Below are 24,360 nucleotides of genomic sequence, written 5' to 3' on the forward strand. Positions count from 1 at the left end.
TTTTTTGTATTTTAAAAGTATATTATATATGTCACATAATGAATCAAAAAATATTTAGACTTATTAAAATCATGATAATTTTGAAAACTGACAACAGAAAAGTGGAAACACCTTTTTCTTATTTCCTGTTTTTGGTTTTTAGTTTAAAAAAAAAACAGGAAACTGAAAACTAAAAATGATGTCAAACAAACCCTAAGCAAATGAAATTAGGAGTGTTAATAAGATAGATTAGGAAAAAAGTAAGGGCATATATGTCATTTTACAACCCAAAAGTTACCAAATAAGGGAAAACAAAAAATTTGTTGTAGGTAATTTGAACCACCCAAAATGAAAATTGTTGCAAGTAAAATGAACCGGAGGTAGTATATAATAATTAAAGAAAAAAGAAAAATCAGACTTCATCTCCGTTCTCTCTCATCATCGTACACACTCGAACTTACAAAGTACAAACCCTAATTAGCAAAAACTCACCCTTTCATTAAATCTCCCAAATTCCGATTCCAATTCCAATTCGAAACTTCTTTTCCCCCAAATCACTCTTCAAAACCCTACATTTTCGTTTTTCAATCGAAATTTCGAATCGAACTCAAAAAAAAAGCAATCGGAATCCTATTCAAATTTGAGGTAATAGATCGAATGATGGGTAACACTAGCGAAAACACAGAATCACAAAAATTTCGATTGTATGGGAAGACGAAAATGCCAGAGCTTCAACGTGGAAATTCAGTCAAAACGACGACGAATAAGAAGCAGAAGAATATCGTTGATAATAATCAGAAGAAATCGACTCATTTGGTTGGTAACTACATTCGAACTCGCGCAGCTGTTGCGAGAGAAGCAGAAGCAGTAGCAGTAGTTGGTGTTGTTGAAGAGGAGAGAGAAAAAGTTGTTAAGGATCCTCCGAGAACTAGGTTAGCTGTGAAAAAGGGCAAATTTAAGGAACAAACAACAAACAACAACAAAAGGGTAATCAATAATACTAAGAATAATAGTGGAAAGAAGAAGAAGGTTGTTGATAAGGTTGTACCAGTGGTTGTGATATCGGAGAAGGAAAGTGAGTTAAACGAGAGAGAATCAGAAGTCAGAGAAGAAATGTTGGGAGATGATAGTGGTGGTTTAAGTGCTAATAATAAGGGAACTGGACATGATGATGATGGAAATAAATCCCCTTTTCCTGAAAGGGTAATCTTTTTTAAAACGAATTTCATTTGATTTTGTTAAATGAGTTGATTTTGAATAATGATTTTGTGGTTTTTTGATTGATATATGTTGATTTGAATTGAATTTGTGAATCGAGTCGATTTTATATGAATGATGGTGTGATTTTTTGATCGATGTTTTTGGTTTTGCTGTTGTTTTTGTAGGTTCAAGTGGGTGCTTTTCCTATTTATAAAGTAGAAAGGAAGAAAGGTGGGTTTGGTCAGGTGTTTGTTGGCCGTCTTGTTAACGGTGGGAATGAACGCGCCACCGGGTCTGGGGCTTTGGAGGTATGTATCATGTTAATGGTGTTTTGGAATATCTGTATTTTTTGGCATGTTTATTGTTATTCATGTTGATCAATTTTGGGTTTGTTTTGGATGCACAATGAATACTTTGGCAAAATGGAAAGTGCTTTCTTTTATAAACATTATCTGCTCAATTTGAGTTCTTTTTGTATTTAAGAATAAAAGTAATATCAAGGTTGATTTCAATTGTATGGGAATATCTTGACTTTTTGTATTATAACAATAAGCTACTGAATCACATGATTAATATTTAGCTTCAACTGGGTGGTTCTAGAACAATTGAATTAATATTAGCAAAAGCATCTACAGGCCCGTCCCTGAGGCCGGGCAGGAGGGGCCTAAATTGTTCATATATCCTGGTGAATTTAGGCCGCATATGAGTATTAATCCTAATATTATTAAAAAGTAAAATTATAACACAATATGAAACTAGGCATGCATATGAGTATGTGGCAACGGCAATATACAACCACCATATCCAACCATGTAATGTAATTAAACTAACATTATATCATAGAATGAATCGATGATTGAATGGGTGAATTTATCAAAATTTTCAGGTTTCAGGAAAATATCCAACACTTGCTCCTTGCAGCAAGAGGCCGAGTTGGTCTTGGTCTATTCCCAGAGAAATTATGTTTCACATCTTTTTATTTCTTCGTGCTTCACTTCTTCAGGAGATTGTGAGGTTCGTTTGCAAGGAGTGGAATGCTATAATCTCTGACCCGCACTTTATTAGAGCCCACCTTCTTCAGTCCATGTCATCTCCTGCTACTACTGGTTTCCTTATTCAAGACAATGACCTGGATGATGCTAAGCTAAAACAGGCCTATTATGTTCACCCATATGATCGTGTTGTCAGTATACTTAAGCTTCCATTTGAGGCCTTCATTTTGGCTTCTTGTAACGGACTACTCTTGCTTCAAAATGCCTTCATTCCAAAAGAATTGTCTGTAGTGAATCTTGTAACTAAAGCCAACATCAGTCTCCCTCCCCTGTCCCTCACCCTGCCAAAGGTATGCATTTATCGTAAACCTTCTGCTGTTCTAGCATTTGCACCTTCTTCTGGTCGATACAAAGTCTTTTGTCCTTGTTTCGTCCCCAAATATCCACGTTCACCATATCGTCAACGTGAAAAAAATGATGATCATCTTGCCAGATTTGAAGTTAAGGTTATGGTATGGACAGTAGCTGTTGATGAAACTTGGAGGGCTATTGACATTGACTGTCAAGGCATTACTATGAGTAACAAGGCAAAGCAGACACTACTGAGTCATCCGTTTTCTATTGCAGCGGGGTATGTCTATTGGTTTGATATATGTCACTCTCTTGGTTTTGCCTTGGATATAGATGCTGAAACCATGTATCAATTCGAAGCGCCAGAAGATAGCGTTATCAACAGCAAGGTGAAGACTTACTGTATACCAATGGACACCGGTGGTGCAGGTATAATATATTGGCAAAACCCTAGTAAGTTTTGGAAAGTCTGGGAAATGATAGGACCAAAAACTGGCCCTTGGGGTAGATGTATGAATTTCGATGCAGCTGGTATGTATTTGGCGCTTCAGAGACATTTCAATCCCTCAAAGTTTGGAGTCGCTATACCTCTTTATATGAGCTTGAAAACTGGGGAGTTTTGGTTTTTTGGCTTTGTGGAAACCAAGCATAGCATGTCCTTTGCGTTGGTTTGTTATAATTGGAAGACGGGAAGTGTTTGGTCACCTCCCCCTAGGTGGCGAAGATATTTTGACTTCCCACATCTTCACGTAAACAGCTTGCTATCACTGAAGAATCTCTAGTTGTACGTGGAACGGCGATCACTTTGAAGAAATGAAGTGCAAGTGTTGTGTAGTTCGATGGATACATGCATGTGGATATGGAGACTCAACAAATTTGACGTTGCTGTTTAAGTTAAATATTATTCACCCCCTTCCCCCCCCCCCTCCCCCCAAAAAAAAATTAAAAAATTGTTGTTCAGGTCGCTTGGACCTAATGTTTACAATTTGATGTAGACTTGATTGACATCATCATGTAAGTTATTTGTACTTCTCTTCCCCCATTTGTTGTTACTGATCACTTTGTACTCAACAATTTAATGTATGTGGGAATTGGAGATTAGATTGATGTCTTAATGTATTTTACTGCTTTTCTCATTTCAAGAAGGCCAAAATGGAGGCATTAATAACTAGTAAGTAGAGCGACACAGAACAATTTTACACAGGTGTGCTGGTGTATAGTATGCACATGATTTAATTTCTTGGCCGGTGCTGGCTAGAATGAGTTCTTATATGTCTTCTGCCGCCCTCTATCAGTCCTGGACGATCCAATGTGTTTCAAGGAATGAATCAGTAGGTGGTTCCATTGTCCAGTTGCTGTGAAACTCACTTGGATGAAACACTCTCTTCTTCACTGTCCACAGACTTTACACCTGATTCAGATCATCGCTGCTAAGTATAAGTTCTCCTTCAGATCAGATAGTATGCTCCCAGTAGCTTATTCTTTATCAGCAGCCTGCTGCTTGCAACAGATGGGCAAAACACTAAATTGAGTCTTTCATTCGGAATGAAATTGAAGTGGATTATCTGGAGGTATTAGGGAATATAACAAGCTTTGCTGATTGAGCTACAAGCGGGTTCGCTGAAGGGAATACTTTCTGTCTTTTTATTGGACTTTGGTCAGAAAGGCAACTGGTGAACCAACTGCTCCAGGTGAATAAATATATCTAAGTGTGTTACTTTCATTGTAGTGTTTCTGCATGTTGATTGATTGGATTTGGTGATTCTTTTCTACAGATTAAAAGATGTGCGGAGATGGCTCTTAGATTGCGATATTTCAAGAAACAAGTTTTGACTCCACCAAGTCTTTCTCTTGGAATATTGAAATCAAAGTGGATTATCTGGAGGTATTTTGGGAAACCTTCTTTCTTCTTATTCATTTTTATGGCTCTACTCTTCTCTTGAATACTTGTAGCATTTGTGTTTGAAGGGAATATTACAAGCTTTGCTAATTGAGCTACTAGCGGGTTTGATTTTGTTCTTAGTTGAAACTTGCGCGAGCTAGAAGCTGTTCATTGTGATTTCTGAGATGAATTTAAGCAATGATAAGTTATAGTGCACTTATAAGGAGCTTTCTAAGTATAAACTACAGGAGGTAAGTTAATCATGATTCTATTAGCTCGTTCTTATATAAGGTTTTTTATATTTATTTTTTCTTATAAAATAGATTAAGTACCAAAATATGAGTGTAGTGGTTAAAGTGGCAGGATCATGTGTGTTACTGTGATGATCAAATTGAAGCCAAACAACATAACGTCTATTAATCCTGTAGTCTGTAGATCTAAAAGGAAGTAGTTCAAGGGGTTAGACTTTAGTATAAGAGACTTGATTATCTGATAAATGAAACTAGTATTATCATCATCATCTTATTATCCTTTGCAGCAAACTTCTGGAAAATGTTAATTATTTAATTTGCAGGATCAGGATACATAGTCTGGATCATTATTCTTGTGTTATTTTTATTGGTTAAGTCAATTTGTGTGTTTCTTTTATCCTTCAGGCTGGAGATTTCTTACATTCAGCTCAAAGTAGCGCGGTTCTAGCAAAATGAAGAGTCGTTGGACACACCTTTATTTTTGGAACAAGGTAAATTAATTTGTATCACTATTCATATGTTAATTATATTGGTTAGGTCAAATATCGAAACTTATGTGTTTTTATATGTCCGTCAGGTTGGAGAATTCTTCTATCCAGCTCAAAGAAGTGCGCCTTTTTAGTATGGAGAACTGGAACAACAAAATGCAGAGAATACTTAATTTGGTCATATGCGTTGTACTTTTCATGTCTTCTATCCTTTTTTATACCTTTTCATAAATTTCAATTAATATGTGTTTAGGACAAGTCGATTGATCCATCAAAGTCTGTGTAGCTGGGGGTTCTTTGCAGGCTTGGTACCCATAGAGAAATCTATGGCATTTGAAAGGATCTTGCTTCATGCAACTAGGGATAATGTTTTTATAAGGCAGACTAGAGTAGAGAATCCTGTGATGGATTGTTTTAGACTAACATTTGTTTTATTCATGTTCTATTGTTGATGCTTTTGGACTTACTTCTGTCTTCTTTCAGATTTTATCTAACTCAGTTCTTTGTTACTACTGACATTTCTTACAGTTCAGGAAGAAAGTAAAAGGTAAGAAGAAAATGCCGATGAAGTAGTGGAAGGTGCAGTGGGAAGTCTCTGTCTCAGCTCCGATGTACCCTCTTTACTCTTTTCAGTCAAGAAAGGTAACTTCTTGGAAGATATTTTTTGTGTTATTTATGTATTTAGTTGCATCACATTAAAAATTAGAATATGATGAATAATATATCTCATTGAAAATGAATCAAACAACTTAGCCGCCCCCTCTCTCTCCCTCCTTTCTCTGTTCTTTATTCTCTCCTAGGGTTCCAATTTCATAGCCTTTTTAAGGCAGAAATAGTCTATTTCCGCCGCTTTTCTTCTATCTTTTTTTTTTTTTTTTTTTTTTTGGTGTGTGTGTGTTTTTAATGTGTTTTGGTCCCAATAATTTGATTGGGTTGGTCCCTATTATTAGGGTTCCTCCTATATTCAAGGTCTTGTTGTTTCATCTATGGAAGAGTTTTTCTTTTCTTTTTAGGGTTTTAATAATTGGGAAATGCTCTGGATTCATTTAGAATTGGGGTTTTTCATCAACTTTTCGCTCAGAAGAATTTGTGCTCATTTTGCGAAGGAATTTTTGAAAGCTGTAAAGACATCAATTGAATACCTGCATCGATGCAAAGACATCGAAAATTACTGCCTACGTCAAGACTGAAGCAGTGGGGTATGAGTTGTGCTTTAGAAGGCTTATTAGTAATTGTTTTGACCGTAAGAGTTGTGTATTTTCTCTAATTCTATTGTTTGTAGATTTGTGTTATTATTGTAGAGATGCCGTATGGCTTATTATTAATGATAATGTTTCTTCCTCGTCAAAAAAAAAAAAAAAAAAAAAAGAATCAAATAAGAAACTACATAATGGAAAAACACAAATGTTCACTTGTTTAAATGATTGAAAGAGTATTATTAATCAATTTCACTTTGACTAGCAACAATTATTTATACAAAGAAAAATACTATAACAATTAGTATCTCGTTGAATTCACCTCATTATATAGAGATATTTAAGTATAAGGAAATTGTCCCTCGGAAAATTTGAAAAGTGAAGACATCTTTACCTTTATCTTTACTACTATAAAAGCCAATAGGGGGCGTTTCTCAATGTGCTGCCTCTCTATTCTAGAGAGAGAAGTTCCTTCTAGGGTTTCTCTCTTGGAAGGGGTTTTGTGCTTCTGATTCGAAGCTTCTTGCCTTTAGGGTGGGCTCTTTTCTCTCTTCCTCTTCTCTCCACTTCCTAATCCATTTCTTGGTTCTGCCTTTTCATCAATTGTCGCCCTTTACTTCTCCCGCCCACCTTCCCTGTCCTTTTCTCTCACTGCTGCTGGTTTTATCGGGGGGCTCGCCGGCCGAGGTCGGGTTATAGCCCTTCCTTGTGCGCCAGTGAGTCACCCACCCTAGGCCTCATCAACGTCGGTTTATTGTCGGCCGGAAGAAGCGCGATCTGAATCCATCCGTTTCGTGCGAGTCAAGGTCTAGACTTGGTTGATTGGTTTTAAGGTTGCCGGTTTTTGCAACGGGTTAGGTTTGTGCCGTTATCCTTAAGTCTGATCTGGTGCTTGTTTGGATTTCGCTGGCTTCTGACCGAGTTTTACAACTCGTGTTTTTGGGGATGTTCGTCCTTTTAATTTTATGCTTCTTTCAATGTTTAATCTTTGTTTGGTGAATAAGACCCAGTTGATGATCTCTGAGTTGTTCATAAATAATTTTCATTTTGGGTCAGTTATGGAGCCACCCACCATTGCTTCCTCTGTTGTTCGAGCGCTTCCTGCGGCAAATGTTTTAAGACGGGTCGTCCATGAGTGGACCTACGGGGCTGGCTTTATAGAGCAGTTTCCGACTAAGGACCCAAGGGCTTCGACTGTGGGTTTCCGCCTGATCTCAGTTTTGGTTCATTTGGTGGGTTTGGTATTCATGGTTGTTGTGTTGGGGAAGATGAGTTTGACTCAAGAAGATCTAATCTGTAGTGCAGTTGCTTACTCCATAATATCTACAGCGCCGTTGGTGAAGGAATTATTGAAAGATGCAATGACATCGAAGAATTCACATGGTTTCAAGATTGGAACCACCTTAATGGAGATGAGCGTGAATAGAAACAAGTTTAGGTGTTGTGGGTGTAGTTTCTGCTTCAGTTATGTTCAAATGATGATGTAGATGCCGAGATGGCTATTGTGTGAATGAAATCATCTATCCCTATCAAAAAAAAAAAATAAAATAAAAAGCCAATAGGGGGTTTAAATTGTTGATGTCTACAGTGTTGTTCCTTTTTTGCCCTTGCTGCTTCTACCTTATTACACCGTTGCCTTTCCCCCTTGCAATGGCTATTGTGTGAATTTGTATTGCAATGGCTTGTAGCAATCGCAAGTACTCCCTTTGTTCCCAAAAGTTGTTCCTGTTTGAAATCTTGTGACCAAATCTAAACGGGAACAACAAGGAGTAGAGGGAGTATATAATACTAGTCAAAATTAGCTTAGGTTCAATTGAATAGCAGTGTTCTGTTAAACTTACTCTGGAATTTTAGTACTAGTCTAGATTATTGTCCCTATGTTTGGTTGTTGAATGTCACTTGGAACACCAGACCATAAGTTTTGGTGCTCGGAATGGGTATTGGAATTTTGGATTCTGAAATTTGATTCCCTAAGGCAGTTCAAAAATGTACTACTATACAATGTACCACAAGCCAATATGCTCGTGATTGTGATTTCCGGGGTGTGGGGATAACGAATAAACGAATTATACATTTATTGAATTAGACAGCATGATCCTCCCCCTTTAAAAGGTTACTTTATGTTAGGTTTGGTTATATGTGGTGGTGCTTGTGATCTCGAGTACTGACATACCAAGTATATCTTTTTTTTTTACTTGTATCATCAATTTGATGGTGATATTTGATCTTGAGAGTTGCACCTAGATGTATACATCCCCTATATATGTTGCATAAGTTTTTATTGTATCGACAATGTGATAGTTAATCATGTTCCATGATCAAGTATACTTCTACATGTTTAATGTTTAAATACTGAATTTTAACTTCGCAGAAATCTATTGCTTCTCCTGCACGTGGCATTCTTTCCATTGATGAATCGAATGCAACTTGTGGGAAGAGACTGGCATCAATTGGCTTAGATAACACTGAGAACAATCGTCAGATGTATAGGCAGCTCTTACTGACAACTCCTGGTCTTGGCGAACACATTTCTAGTGTCATTCTGTTTGAGGAAACACTCTACCAGTCTACAACGGATGGCAAGAAATTGTCGACTGCTTACTTGATGAGAATGTCGTGCCTGTCATCAAGGTCGACAAGGTATGACAGTTTGAACGTCTTCCACATTCGATTGTTACTTGTAAATACTGATCAATGACCTCATTTTATGTCCTCACTCTTTGCATTGCAGATGTTGGTTCCTCTGCCAGGCTCAAACAATGAATCTTGGTGCCAAGGGTTAGATGGCCTGGCTTCAAGGTCTGCTGAGTATTATAATCAGGGTGCTCGATTTGCAAAATGGTAAGCCATCTCAGATCCACTAGACCTATGCCTCCATGAGATTAATGGTTGGCGATATTAAATCTTCATTTACATGTCCTGAAACGTCTTTCTGATTAAGAATATGATATTTCTCTTATTATGCAACTTTTCTGTGTTCTGCAAATGACTTATGCTTGTTTGGATGCAATAATGTAGGCGTATTCCATGTGAACCTTTTGCTTTGGCAGTTAAGGAAGCTGCTTGGGGAATCGCTCGTTATGATGCTATCTCTCAGGTTCATACTAAGCTTTCTTTGCTTTATGTTCCATTCTCCATGCTTCAGTTTGAGGTGGAAGTGGTGGCCTGGTGGGTGGTGAATTGGTGATGGTCTGATGGTATATGGTAGATGTCTTTGTTCAACCTTTTGGATCTATTATTCTATATCTGGCGTATCAACTAGCTTCAAGACTAAACAACCTACATACAAACTTTTCAACCTGTACTGAAGAATGGATCAGTTGCTTTCAGGCTGCCACTATGCTCCCTGAATTCTGCTTAAATTGAAATTAACCATCATGGACTCAATTATTATGCAAAATTGACATGGACACCATTGGAAAGGGGTTTAGGTGCCAAAGTATACAGTTAAGATGATACAGCTTAAGAAATAGTAGTTTGGCAAGTTTAGAGATGTAGAGAAATCACCAATTCTTCTTCCCACCACGCTTCCCAACTCTCCTCACCCTTAACACCAATTCCACCTCTATAAAGAAGCCAATCTGTCCAATCACTGAAGTCTTCCACAGTCCTAGACATAACAAATGGAAACATGAATTAGTATAATTAAATTAAGCAAAGTTGTTGATGTCCACAAAAGCTAGATAGCTTTTAAGTCACAAACCCCCCAACTTACTTTTGCCACTCGAAACCGGATGGATTGAACAGGTAGGGAGCAAATAGCCAAGAGAGGGCCATAAACCAACTGCTGATAGAAAGCAGAATGTAGCCTATCACACCACCATCATTATAGCCATAAGCAAGAAAAACAATCAACAAAAGCACAACTTCAAGCCTGCAATGAGAAAGCCATACAGCTCAAAGACTGTTCAAGACACTATACGAGCAACATGACAAGGAGAAAAGGATATACCCTTTGACAAAATGACTCCGGGAATAAAGCCTGTAGTTTTCGCTCAACTTTATATGCCGGACAACAAAACCCCTCCCAGTTGCTTGATACTGTTTTTCTAACAATAATGTTTTTCTATAAATGCCATCTTAAGAGTGAAGAAATTTCTAGATCAATAACCTCATCTCAAGCTTTAAAAAAACAATTCATGTCATAATGACAAATGATATAAATAAAGTTGCCTAAGTAAATACAAAACCATCAAAAGTATTATTTAAAATTAATATAAAAACACTATAATATAAAATCCAGCCAGTCACACACAGCATGATATATCTGCCAGGTAAATGTGGTATTGACACTAGTAGAATTGTCAACCTACCAGATAAAGAAAGATGTACACTGTCAGCACCGTCAACTGCAGAAAAATGAAAGGAAAAAGATAACTCAGTAACAGCAGGTTGCTGCACAACTTGACAGTAGAAGTTCAATGAGGAAAGGGCAAAAGGTCATCTGACATGGAACATTAGAATGACAGTTGGAGATTCATGAAAAGTGAGTACTAAGCCAAAATAAGTAAAGAGGCCAATAGAAACCACATAAGATGCATACATACCATAGAGCTGCAATTTACATGTCATAAACTAAAATTAAATTTATAAAGTACATATCATAAAGTTGTAAGGTACAAGTTTGAAATTTTGAACCTTGATTATGAAACAAATTATACACACACACACACACAAAAGGGCAGCCCGGTGCACATTGGCATCCCCGCGAGGTGAGGGTCCGGGGAAGGGTCCCACCACACACACACACATAACTATAAAATTAAAATATATATCTTAAAAGTATACCAAACAATTATAAGGTAGTTCTGTAAATGTGTCAAAATTATAATAATAATAATAATAATAATAATAATAATAATAATAAATAAATAAATAAATAAATAAATAAAATTATAAATTACAAATTTTGGTACAATTCAGGAGTTCATTTCTTATATCTATAATGTACACGTCCTAAAAGTACAAGGTATATGATAATATACAAATTTGAATTTTAAACCTTGATTAATGAACAAATCACACACACAAATGATGAGTTTGAAATTTTGAAGGTACAGGTCTTAAGAGTATATAAAAATTAATTAAGTTACATGTTTGAAATTCAAACCCTAGTTATTTAACAAAACACATGGACCAAAAGTATGCTATTAGTAAGAGACCCTTAAAAATAACATAAACCTAACCTAATAGACTAGTATAACTAGTGATTCATAAAGTACAACTCCTGATAAGGGTTTGAAATCTTTGAATGTATCTAATCTTGTTAGAAAACCTACCTGAGAATATATCTTCACTGATATTTATAACACGAGAAGCCTTGCTTATACCATCACGTGTTATATTATCGAAAACATCTGGGTGTCCATAATGGCATAATGCAAGATATTTGGTACCAGCTCATCAGTACTAAATACAAGTGTAAAACCATAAACAAAGTCCCTTTTAAAAACAGCTTACTTCAGCGGATTAGACATGAAGGAAGCCAAAGAAGAAACACTGCATAACAATGGCAAAAATGGTCGAATGGAGATCAGTATAATTTTAAACAAGGAAAACTATGGAGTTTGGTGCGTGGGAATTGCAGACCAAGAGGAGAAAGATGTTGTAGATAGTGGGCCACTAGATTAATCAATACTCTATACTTCTAATTTTTTTTATTTCTCGTACTACTACTAACTTCGTATTAGACTATTAGCTATACGAGTCAGACTAATTTAGTTTTATCATCTATTTATTTGTAGACGGAGGCTACTAGGTGAACGTTTCGGAGGTTACTTACCTTGAGTTTTACGCACGATCAAGGTAATTTTCAATGTCCATCATCTTTAGAATCTCGTTAGGAATTATTTGTGTGCCAACTATGTGATGAGTGTATCAGTATGATATTATGGTATTATATTTTTAATACTGTTATATTTTGTGTACTAGTATAAGTATTTTCGAAAATTTAATGATATCGTATGAGTTTGTAGAATAATTAAAATCTTGGAAATTGAATGACTGATTATATGTATTTGATGGCCTCCAATTAATAATTAATATGTCATGCAGAATGACTCTGTTCTAACAATATTGAAATCGAAAATATTGCTACCTAGGATTAAATTAATTTTTGCAATACTTGTGTGCAATGTGAATGGGGAATTTAATCTATTAAAATGTACATTAAATTTAAGAAGGGAGATGAAACCCAAAAGGGTGAAGAACAGGTTGCCCACTAGTAGTTGTGGTTGCTACTAGTTGGTTTAAATTAACGTATATTGTTGTTTAGTCTTCCTCCTAATCAATGGGTATTAGTGAGGGGTGTGCACACTAGGGACATTCTGTTTTATTTATGGCCATTTAGGGTTACGTGTGACCCTCTGTAAAGTAGGTGGTGACAGGGACTAGTCTCGGCTTACTGGCGTTCTCTTTCCCTTTCTTAACTAAAGTAATAAATTGTTATGTGACAATTTAATTTTGGCTTAGTATTATAATGTCGATGAAACTGTGTTGTGTAAAATGTTTTTCGAACTAAAATTATTTATTTTACGGGATGGAGTTGGAATTACTCAGTTCATCTGAATTTGGGAGTTTTCTCTCTTTTCTTGTTTCTGATTTATTTTGCAGGTTGGTAAGAGGGTACTCGGTTACGTGTGAGGAGACGTTAGAATAATCACGTAGCTACGACAATTTAGTTTAATTCCGAACTTATTTTTTTTCGTTTTAATTAATGTTTTTAAAATAATTTGCAGTTTTGATGCAATGACTATTTTATTTTTGCCACCACTTAGACCACTTAGTTTATTAAATTGTATTTCGTTTTGCTTTGCATTTATTTTCAACGGAAAATAAGTGTAGCAGTAACACTCCTAGGGTTCGATGGTTGGGTTTGAAAGTTAAAAAGGTTACTCTTATTATTTAAAAAGACTCGAATTTTGGGGTGTTACATCGAGAGTCTATCTGATCTGTACAATGTATCTTGACTTTATGCTGCATATTTAACTTCATGGGAGTATGGAGTGAAACCCAGAGATGTACTGACTATTAAGTATTGACAAAAATTATGTTGTTCTCATCATGTGTTCTAGAGTTTCCTTTTTCTTTCTTTCTTTCTTTCTTTTTTTTTTATATGGCAAAAGGTTCTAGAGTTTCAGTAGCTATGTTACATGAATCGGGCTTCACATCAAAAAAAGCCAAAAAGGTATGTTTAAGGGTTGAAATCTGCCATTTCCACATATTCTTTCTGTTTCATGTTAAAGCTCCATATGCTTCAGCTATGCATACCCTTTCTATTCACACACCTTCCAATGTTCACCCTGAACATTCTCCTGGCTAGACATAAGTTTCCTCATTGGTTCTGCACAGCTGTTGATAATCAGTCAACAAATGCTTAACTTTTCCTTTGATAAATTTTAACAGCCTAATAGATTTTCCGCCTGTATTTTCTTTCTCTTACTTCCAAAGATTTTAGGATTTGTAGAAGGGTGTGAGGTAAAATTTTGCTCATAAGTTAGCTAATGGTTGTTGTTCCGGGTGAGCTCCGATACCGTGATGTCTTGGGGTTGGTAAAGGTTTACCGTCCAATTTGATGCCTGCACAGTCAGCACAGATAATCTAGCCCGGGGGATCCGGGAATAACCGCTCCGATGCTAAAATTAGTAATCTGAGGAATAAAGTATGAAGAGAGAGAAAGAGTATATATATATATAGAGAGAGATTGTACCTTCATTATGAAAATGTGCCTGGATATATATAGGGGGATAACCAAGCAGGTGCCACCTATCCTTATAGGTGGCACACCGACCTTGTAGGTAGCAGGTGCCTACGTGGTTTTAAGCAGCTCTCCACGTGTCCGAGATACCGGCCGTTTGTAGATATTAAGCTGGTTTGCTAATTGCTGGGTAGTTAGTAATATTCAAGCCGCTTAACGGTCAAAGAGGTAGGTTGTCGGTATTATCCCGTACAACTAGCCCCCCAAGTGGGGATGTCGGAAGAATCCGACGTTCGCACTTTATGGCACCAGCTGGGTTTTCTGCCTAAAGGACTGATAGTGCTTTGCTCAGTACAAATTAAATGTGAGATTTAAAAAATCTCCGATTTGCCCCCAAAGTGAGCAAAGTACCGATAGTGCTTTGCTCAGTACAAATAAAATGTGAGATTAAAAAAATCTCCGATTTGCCCCCAAAGTGAGCAAAGTACCGATAGTGCTTTGCTCAGTACAAATAAAATGTGAGATTTAAAAAATCTCCGATTTGCCCCCAAAGTGAGCAAAGTACCGATAGTGCTTTGCTTAGTACAAATAAAATGTGAGATTTAAAAAATCTCCGATTTGCCCTCAAAGTGAGCAAAGTATCGATAGTGCTTTGCTCAGTACAAATAAAATGTGAGATTTAAAAAATCTCCGATTTGCCCCCAAAGTGAGCAAAGTACCGATAGTGCTTTGCTCAGTACAAATAAAATGTGAGATTTAAAAAATCTCCAATGCCCTCAAAGTGAGCAAAGTACGGATAGTGCTTTGCTCAGTACAAATAAAATGTGAGATTTTGAAAAATCTCCGATTTGCCCTTGAGGTTTGATATTGTGCTTAAGTATTAAGGCTTAACCCCATTGGACATAGTGATGGGCGGGAAAAATTGAAATGAAGTAAAATGAAGTGGGGCACTTGTCAAACGTCGAGCGTAGTTTGATGAAGAGGTGCTTTTATCTCCACCGTTGTATTTCATGCACCAAACGTCAAATCGAAATATTGTTCACCGGGGGTATAAATAAGGAATACGAACAGTTTCCTCATTTGATCCTAGGTTTGCGAAAAAATTTGTCAAAAAATTCTCTAAAAATTCCCAAAAATATACTTCTTTTGCTGTTTCGCGTAATCTCTAGTACGAAGATACTCTGGGCTCATACTCTGGTCGACGGATTCCAGTTGCTTCAAGCTTTAGTTGCTTCAGTTTGTTTTTTGCGATTCGTCGAAGTTGTTCGCTTCGTGTAGAGGTAAAAAACTTCGAATTTCTCTTTTTAATTTGTTTGTTCGATGTTTGTGACTTGCATGTAGTGGGTTTAGTGATGTTTCTGCATTTGTTGAGTTGGTTATGCGTAAATCTATAAAGAATTCTGTTACGGGTGAGGCTTGTGAGGTTGACCCGTTTGTGCACTTGTCCTCAGCGTCAGAAAAGGAAGCTGAAAAGCCTTCTCAGTCTGTTAACATTGGTATATTAGAAGACATTGATCTTGTTGAACTTGAGTCTGTCAGTGTTATTGAGGACGTTGATTCATATATCTTCCTCGACGAATACGGCTCTAACCTTGGTAAAATCGGCGTCAAGAATATAGCAATGCCGAGTACTAAGCGTCCTAGCCTTGACCCTAATCAGGCTGAGAGCGCTGATAGGCGTCCTGGCAAAGAACCCATTGTTGACCTAGAAGCTGAAGTGTCCGACATCAATGAAGATGATGTGGAATCTATTGAACGCAGCATACCATCCGACAGGGACGAAGACTCAGATGAGGAAGGCTGAGGGAGTGAAGATCAAGGGGAGGATGAAGAGGCCGGTGATAGTCAACAACAGTCTGGATCCAATAATGAGGAGACAGATTCAGATATAAACGAAGACATCAATGTCGGCGAACAAATCATTGCCGAGGAAGCATTAGATGAGGGCTACAACTCAGAAGATGACGATGAACAACATCGACGTCCCCTAGAGCTAGCTAAAACATAAAGGTAAAGACCATTAAGGTTGACGATAAATGGCTAGTAACCGCTACCGAGAAGGATTATTGTGGTGTTGGGAAGAGATTCTTCAAGCTTCCTGACGACTATGCTCTTACTCTATCGCCTTCTGGTAGCACTGTGTTTGATTGCCCAGAGGGGCATATTGTCGTGTATGCTAAACATCTGGAGTTTGGACTCCGTTTTCCGCTTCACCCCTTTATCGAGAAGATATTTAAAGCCTGGAATATATGTATTGCCAGCTAACACCGACATCCGTTCGCAATATTGTGTCCTTAGTGTGGACCATGGTATATATGGATTTCCGTTAACTCTAACTCTTGTACGTAAGATTCACCGAATCAAGAAAGACAGCCAATCACCTGGCTGGTGGTCTCTTTATATTGCTACCGGTAAGATTACAGTGTGGCCAAAGCTGACCAGCTGTATGAAATGGCAGAATCAATTTTACTTTTTGAAGGTTCCTGATAACTTTGGGTTACGAAGGACCTTCCATCTTCCTCATACCTGGTTTGATACACTTAGGGATAGGAGTTTAGGCAAGCTTGAACGAAAAGCCTTTCGGTTTTTTGAATGTATGTATGTTAACGAAGGCAGTAAAGTTAAGGCCGTTCCAAGGGAGTGGCTGCCCAACTGTAATTATATCCTGGGCAATGCTCCCCTGTCTCATGTCGGTCTCTGCCATACTGATGCAATGGGTATGATTTAAAGTCATTTTATTTTTAACTTTGTGTCTGCTATTTATGTTATGACTCTTCTCGTTATTGACCTTCCGAGCCGTGGTTAACCTTTGAATGTTTTAGAAAACTTACCCTTGTGTATCATGTTAATGTCGTCACTTCATGTTTTTAAATGGTATTTGTATTACGTTTATTGCCGTTTGGTTTCACATTAATTTGTTAATATTTTAACCAGGTGTCGACAAGCTAGATAACACACGGATCGGACTTCACCCTGACGGCAGTGTCAAGCATCAGTGTCCGCCCAATCCCAAGAAGAAGCTCGACAACCTTCCCAAGTTTGCTACCAGGGCTAAAAAAGGTAGGCAAAGAAATTGAAGAGACATGACTGCTCTTTCGCAATCGAAGCCGGCGGGATCCTCTATTCTCCCCCTTAGAAGGGGTGGTGGTGCTGGTAAATCTAAAAGGGCTTCTTCAACAAGCAGCCGTGATCAATCTAAGAAACAAAAGACAACTCCTGCCTCTGACCAGCAAACAAATCAGCTAAAGGATTCTGCTGCCGAGCTGAGTGTTGTGAATCTAGACGAGGACGTTGTCGGTGGTGCTGACCTTTCGTCCCTGCAGCCACCTCATATAGACGCCGAGAAGATCATTTTTGTTACGAAGGTGACCCCCCAAGTGAATATCGGCTTATCTGGTCTTAGCGGTCAGAATGTGTTTGTTCCTGCCTCTGTATCGGAATTCATCGAGGTACCACATGTGAAAATTCCTCAGGAGGTAGCTGATGAGTTTTTAGACTTTCCTATTGGAAACGCCAGTGAACCTTGGCGTCCAAACTTGACGGTGAACAAAGGTGAGTTTGTTTACTCTGATGATCCGTCATCTGGGGGTAGCCTTGGCTGGAGAATGTTGAAAGATCTGCCCACTCCAGCCGATAGGCCTACAGGTCGGTTCGTGGCTCCCTGTGGTGAAATGATGAACAACCTGCTCAAGGTAAGTTACTTAGGTTCTTTTATCCCGTTTCTTTCTCCTTTCTGTTTTTTACTCATTTATGTGGACTCAAGGTTTATTTTACACTTTTTTTTTTATTTTATATATTATTATTATTATTATTATTATTATTATATATATATATATATATATATATATATATATAGAGGAAGGCTCATATAAGAACCCATTATATATATATATATATATATATATATATATATATATATATAGAGGAAGGCTCATATAAGTACAATTAGTTTGATCTGACCGCTGAAAATAAATGATTAGTAATGGCATTTTAGTAATTTTCGCTGTTCTTTTCCCTTTCTTTCTCCTTATTCACGTTTCTTCTTTCCTTTTTTTTGGGCTTGGAACATTACAAATTTACAACTCTTTCTCTCTCCTCTCATACATTACAACTCTCTCTCCTCTCATACTTTTGGATGCAAATTCCTTCAAGAAATTAAGGTTTGTTATTCAATTTTTATAATTTTGATTATCCTTTTAGTTAATTTATTTATTGATATCTATTTTTTGCGAATTTTTGTTGAATTTTGTTTATTTTGGCGAATTTGTGAGAAATTTTATTTTTTCTAATTATTTGTGGATAAGCAATTCATCAATTCGAAAATCAGCAAAAATCTGTTTTTTTTTTCTTTTTGCGATTTCATCATTCAGTTTATGTTGATTTTATCTTCTTTTTTTTTTTTTTTTGCGAATTTTCTTGAGTTTTTTTCATTAATTTCATCAATTTCGATTTTTCATTTCCAGAATTTTTCGATGTTATATGTTTTTTTGTTTTTTTTTTTCCGACTTTCGAGCAATTATTTTCTGTTTTTTTCGATTTTATCTGTTTTTTTTTTTTGCGAATTTTCTTCAGTTTTTTTTCATTAATTTTCTGTTTTTTTTTTGTTTTTTTTTTGCGATTTTTCATTTCCAGATTTTCTGTTTTTTCCTTTGCTTGAGTTTTTTTCCAGATTTTTGATTTTTAATGGATTTTAATTTCTAGTTGCTTTTTTGCTACAATATGTGTTTTTTTAAATAGGTTTTTGCATATTGATGGATTTAGATGGTGTTCAACCTAATTGTCCTTCTTCTTGTGTTACTTATTCAGGTAATTTTATTGTTTTTAATGTTTTAATTTCAATTTACTTACATGTTCTAAAGTTTCTTTACTACGTTCTAAAGTTTATCGGTAATGTTCTAAAGTTTTCTCTATATGTTCCCATCCGAATGATAAGCGCAAATGCCATGTTCCGTTGCCTGTTGAACTCCTTTTAGAATGCAGAATACATCGGAGTATGAAAGAGTGGTTGATGAAGGATTATAAAAAGTAGTACGTGTTAGATGCTTCATCCAAATATACCATAAATGTACCAATCGCAATTGAAATCTGCTACTGACACTGTATATTTACACATGGAATTGAATGTGTAGTAGTGAGTCCTAGTGATAAGGGTAAACGACAATACTAATTTAGAATTGTCATGAGTCACATCTTTATGAAATAGCAGAGATATTTTCACAAGCTATGTTAGAGTGTAGAGTCTATAATTTGCAACCCCACACATGCACTTGCAAATCACTGATTTAATATTTCTTCACTAGGCTTTTCAAACTTTTTTGAGATTGTTTGTTCTCTGTTGGAGCACTGTTTAGTACTACAAACTAAAATTAGATGGATTTTATCCACTATTTTTATTTCTTAACATGACTATATTGCTTGGCCAAAACCAAATACGGAGTATAATTCAAGTAGTGCAAAAAATAACATGAGCTAAAATAAAATATTATGGTACTAATCTGAGGAAGTTAAATAATTTGATAAATAAAAAATATCTAATCCATTTTAAATAATTTGTAATGATTCAAAGTAAACTGTGGGTAAACAATATCAATCATTATCGGATAATGCCACAACAACCTCAAGGCTCGTCTTGGAGCTGGGCATTGGGGGCTTGGGAGTTGGGAATGCTACTTTATCCTAGCAATCTGACATAGGGATAGTTGATGCATGTCACTGCTACTGGAATCACCGAACCATGGCCCCACCAATCTGACATAGGGAGTAGGGAATCCTACTTTATCTTTATATTCTAAAACTTTCATTCTATGTTCTAAAGTTTACCTTCTAGTTTTAAATTTTACTTTTTATGTTCTAATGTTTACTTTCATTGTATGTTCTAAAGTTGACCTTCTAGTTTAATTTTTTCACTTTATTCTAAATTTTATTATGTATGTTATAAAGTAATTCACTATGTTCTAAAGCAATATGTTATAAGTATGTCCCTAATTTATTATGTTCTAAAGTTTATCCTTGATGTTCTAAAGTTTTCTATGTATGTTCTAAAGTTTTCTATGTATCTTTCTCTTTATATTATAAAGTTTTTTTTTTATGTTCTAATGTTTTCTTCATATTCTAGGACTTTCATTGTATGTTCTAATGTTTACTTTCATGTTCTAATGCAGTTGGTGATATTTATCGTACTCCAGAGGTTGTTGGATCATTTAGCCCTGGTGGTACCACTAAGGAATGGATTCCAAGTGTTCCCGAGGAGTTAAAACCCAGTTTGGGGATGATATTTAAAGATCCTGAAGAGGGTCTTAGTTTTTATAAAGCATATGCAAATGCCGCTGGGTTTACTTCTAGGAAATCTACTACTAAAAGGAAGAAGAATAACAAAGATATAATTGCTTTTCAATATGGAGTTTGCAATAAGGAAGGTTTTAGGGAAATAAGAAAACCTATTGCTCAACAAACAGTTTATGAAGAAGGAAAAGTTCGTATTACTAGGAAATGTTTAGTCACTCGTGTAGGATGCAATGCTCACATATGTATGAGATATGATGCTGGAAAGTATGTTGTAACTCATTTCAAAGAAGAACATAATCATCCTTTATATACTCCAAGTTGTGCAAAATTTCAGAAGGATAATAGAAAAATGCATATTATGCATAAAAAGTTGATTGTTGATAATTCAAAGGTGATTTATTTTTATATACTAAATAATGTTTTTTTTTTATTTACTATGTTCTAAAGTTAATTCTTAATCTTAGTAATATTTTTTTTTTCTAACAGGTAAATGTTGGTCCTGTGAGGTCTTATACTATGATGAAAGAATTAGCTGGATCACATGATAATGTTGGTGCATCTAAACAAGATTTCAAAAATTTTTATAGAGATTTGAAGGCTTTTATTGATGGATCAGATGCCCAAATGTTTGTGGATAATTTTCAAAATAAGAAATTGCTCTGGAGTGCATTTTTTTTTCCTATGATGTTGATGAAGAAGATAGACTTTGTAGAGCTTTATGGGCTGATCCTATCTGTCGAAAAAATTATGCACTTTTTGGTGATATGGTTTCTTTTGATACCACATTCAAAACAAACAGGTGATGTTTTAAATATAAATTTCTTTCATAATGTAATTAATATTTTACTTTTACATATTAATTTTTTAAACATATGTTCTTATATTCTAAATAATATGCCTTGTGTTCCTAAACAAATATCCATCATGTTTTGATGTTCTAAACAGATATTCTTTATGTTCTAAACTATGTATGCCTTATGTTCTAAACATATATTGCTAATGTTCTACCTTATGCTTTAAAATATATCCATCATGCTTTTATGCTTTAAACATTATGATTTTGTGTTTTACACTTTATTCTTTGTGTTGTAAACTAATATCCATCATGTTCAAAACATTATGTCTATATGTTCTAAAGTTTACTTATAAGTTTTTAAAGCTACATTGTATATTTTTAGTTTAGTGTTTATGTTTTAGAGTAATTCATTATGTTTTAAAACAACTATATTACTGCCACGTTTAATAATTAAATTAAATTACTATCCTCTAAAGTTTATCCTTAATGTTCTAAAGTATGCCTCTATGTTCTACAATTTACCTCTATGTTCTAAAGTTTACCTCTATTTTGTAACATTTTCTGCATAAATAATTTGTGTATGTTACAGATATAATATGATCTTTGGTCCATTTACTGGAGTTGATCATCATAAAAAATGTGTTACTTTTGCGGCTTCTTTTGTAGCTCATGAGGATATATCATCTTTTGAATGGGTTTTCAAAACTTTTCTTAAATCAATGGGAAATAACGAGCCTGTGTGTTTGATTACCGATCAAGACCCTGCAATGAAAGTTGCTGTTCGTAATGTTTTTCAAACTACAGAACATAGGTTTTGTATGTGGCATATTATGAAAAAGGTGCCTGAAAAAGTAGGTCGGGAGATTGCCCAAGACACTGATTTCTTGAAAAAACTGTGTTCATGTGTTTGGCATTTAGAGATTGAGCCGGCAGAATTTGAAGAAAAGTGGAACAAAGTTATTTCAGAATTCCATTTGAACGATCATGAATGGTTGGCATACATGTACAACATACGTGATATGTGGATTCCAGCGTATTTCAGAGATTTATTTTTGGGTGGCATTATGAGGACCACATCTAGATCAGAAAGTGAAAATAATTTTTTCACTATGTTCACAAATCCCCATCTCACTTTGATTGAGTTCTACATGAGGTAATAAGTAATTGTCTATATATGTTCTAAAGTTACTCTTTATGTTCTAAAGTTTTCCTTGTATGCTCTAAAGTTTTCTTTTTATGCTTTATAGTTTTACTATTTATTTTATAATTCTCTTTTATGTTTTCTTTTTCTCTTTATGTTTTAATAATATTTAGATCATAATAAACATGTCATGTATATTTATATGTTCTAATGTAATTCACTCTATGTTCTACAATTATCTTCTATGTTTTAAAGTTAATTTCTATTTTCTATAGGTTTGAATGTGCATTGGATGCTCAAAGGAACACTCAAAATAAAATGGATAATGATTCGAAGAATAAGCGTCCGGAGTGTAAGACTCCATTTCCTTTAGAGAAAGATGCTTCTGAATTGTTTACAACAACAATTTTCTATGAATTTCAATATGAGCTTGAAATTGGATGTTTTAATTGTGGTGTTGAGGAGATGAAGAAGGACAATGAGCTTTACATTTTCAATTTGAGGGAAGGAACTAGAAGGAGGACTTTTGATGTTGTTTTTGATCCAACTACCTTTGATACCAAGTGTTTTTGTAAAAAATTTGAACGTGATGGTGTGCCTTGTAGGCATATGATTTGGGTGTGGAAGGCAAGGATGTTAGAAAAAATTCCCAAGGCCTACGTTCTAAATAGATGGTGTACAATGGCTTATAAGAAGCCCATTTTTGATTTAGAGGGTAATGTGTTGGAGGAATGTATTAATGCAGTAGATAAGAAAATGTTATTAAATGATTTGTGGTCTGAAATTCATGCTTGTGTGAGTTTAGTGCAAAACAATGAAGATGATCTTAGTGATCTTGTCAAAAAACTTCGAGCCATGAGGGTAGATTTGGAACAGAAGAAAACAAATGGAAGCAACAATCTTTCGAGCAAAGTTAAAGACATTGAAATGCTTATTGGAGCTAGTCTACCTTCTAATGTTTTAATCAAACCTCCTAAAATTTCGAAGAACAAAGGCACGGGGGTTCATGTTCCAAATCAGGTCAATGTTCCAAATGATGTCCATGTTCCAAATCAGGTTCATGTTCCAAATCAGGTAAATATTCCAAATGATGTCCATGTTCCAAATGATGTCCATGTTCCAAATCAGGTTCATGTTCCAAATAGTGACAAAAGAATGATGAGTGACAGAGAAAAGTCTATTGAACAAAGTCAAAAGAAGAAGAGATTATGTAGAGCATGTGGGGAGCTTGGTTATCATGATAGTCGTAATTGCCCTGGAAAAGTCAAGTGATATTGTAAGTAAACTTTATTTTTAATTTTCTTATGTTCTAATTTTCTAAACTTTAAGTTTTAAGTCAAAATTAATATATAATTTATACTTTGTGTTCTAAATTAATATTCTTATTTTCCAAACATAATCTTTAGTGTTTTAAACTAATATATATGTCATGTAATATTATTTTTTTATGTTCTAATGTAATCCATTTAATGTTCTAAAGTTACTTTCTAAGTTCTAGAGTTACTTTCTTTCTATGTTTTAAAGTTTATTATTTATGTTTTAAAGTAATTCAATATGCTCTAAAGTAACTATGTTCTAAGCAAGTTTAAAACATAAAGTTATTCATATATGTTCTAAAGTAATTCAATATATTCTAAAGTTACTTTTCTATAATGTTTATTCTTTCTGTTTTAATGTAATTCAATATGCTCTAATGTTAAGAACATAAAGTTATTTATTTTGTTCTAAAGTAATTATGTTCTAAGCAAGTTTAGAACATAAAGTTATTCATATATGTTCTAAAGTAATTCAATATGTTCTAAAGTGTTTTCTCTATGTTCTAAAGTTACTTTTCTATGTTCTAAAGTGTTTTCTCTATGTTCTAATGTTTATTCTTTCTGTTTTAGTGTAATTCAATATGCTCTAATGTTTAGAATATAAAGTTATTCATTTTGTTCTAAAGTTTTCCTTTATATTTTAACTTTTCTCTTTATGTTCAAAATATTTTCTTTATATGTTCTAAAGTTTTCTTTATATGTTTTAAAGGTTTCTTTAAATGTTCTAAAGTTTTTACTCTATATAATATCATGTGTTCTAAACTAATAGAAATGGCATGTTATAACA

General features: G+C 35.1%; 3 protein-coding genes across 7 annotated transcripts; all 3 read left to right on the plus strand.

The window, feature by feature from the left end:
* The first annotated feature begins 211 nt into the window (after window positions 1-211).
* On the plus strand, window positions 212-7,882 carry LOC110715994. Of its 5 annotated transcripts, XM_021894616.1 has the most exons (9): window positions 213-1,182; window positions 1,365-1,487; window positions 2,066-4,213; window positions 4,298-4,407; window positions 4,491-4,655; window positions 5,061-5,146; window positions 5,233-5,332; window positions 5,672-5,785; window positions 6,157-7,882. In XM_021894616.1, exons 1-3 carry the CDS (start codon window positions 637-639, stop codon window positions 3,302-3,304), a joined length of 1,908 nt encoding a protein of 635 aa, XP_021750308.1. In that variant the 5' UTR covers window positions 213-636; the 3' UTR covers window positions 3,305-4,213; window positions 4,298-4,407; window positions 4,491-4,655; window positions 5,061-5,146; window positions 5,233-5,332; window positions 5,672-5,785; window positions 6,157-7,882. The 5 variants fall into 5 exon arrangements, with proteins under 5 accessions (XP_021750310.1, XP_021750308.1, XP_021750307.1 ...); XM_021894615.1 differs by having other exon boundaries at window positions 5,233-5,785; XM_021894617.1 differs by having other exon boundaries at window positions 5,233-5,785; window positions 7,396-7,882.
* A 10,805-nt stretch (window positions 7,883-18,687) lies between these two features.
* On the plus strand, window positions 18,688-21,963 carry LOC110716000 (protein FAR1-RELATED SEQUENCE 5-like). The gene is made up of 4 exons (XM_021894624.1): window positions 18,688-18,841; window positions 20,197-20,711; window positions 20,807-21,119; window positions 21,706-21,963. Exons 1-4 carry the CDS (start codon window positions 18,787-18,789, stop codon window positions 21,714-21,716), a joined length of 894 nt encoding a protein of 297 aa, XP_021750316.1. The 5' UTR covers window positions 18,688-18,786; the 3' UTR covers window positions 21,717-21,963.
* LOC110715989 (protein FAR1-RELATED SEQUENCE 5-like) lies at window positions 21,836-23,643 on the plus strand. Its single transcript, XM_021894609.1, has 2 exons — window positions 21,836-22,269; window positions 22,533-23,643. The coding sequence occupies exons 1-2, from the start codon at window positions 21,836-21,838 to the stop codon at window positions 23,527-23,529; spliced, it is 1,431 nt and encodes a 476-aa protein (XP_021750301.1). The 3' UTR covers window positions 23,530-23,643.
* Window positions 23,644-24,360: the final 717 nt, after the last annotated feature.

Source organism: Chenopodium quinoa, unplaced genomic scaffold, assembly GCF_001683475.1.
Source record: "Chenopodium quinoa cultivar QQ74 unplaced genomic scaffold, ASM168347v1, whole genome shotgun sequence".
Lineage (NCBI taxonomy): Eukaryota > Viridiplantae > Streptophyta > Magnoliopsida > Caryophyllales > Amaranthaceae > Chenopodium > Chenopodium quinoa.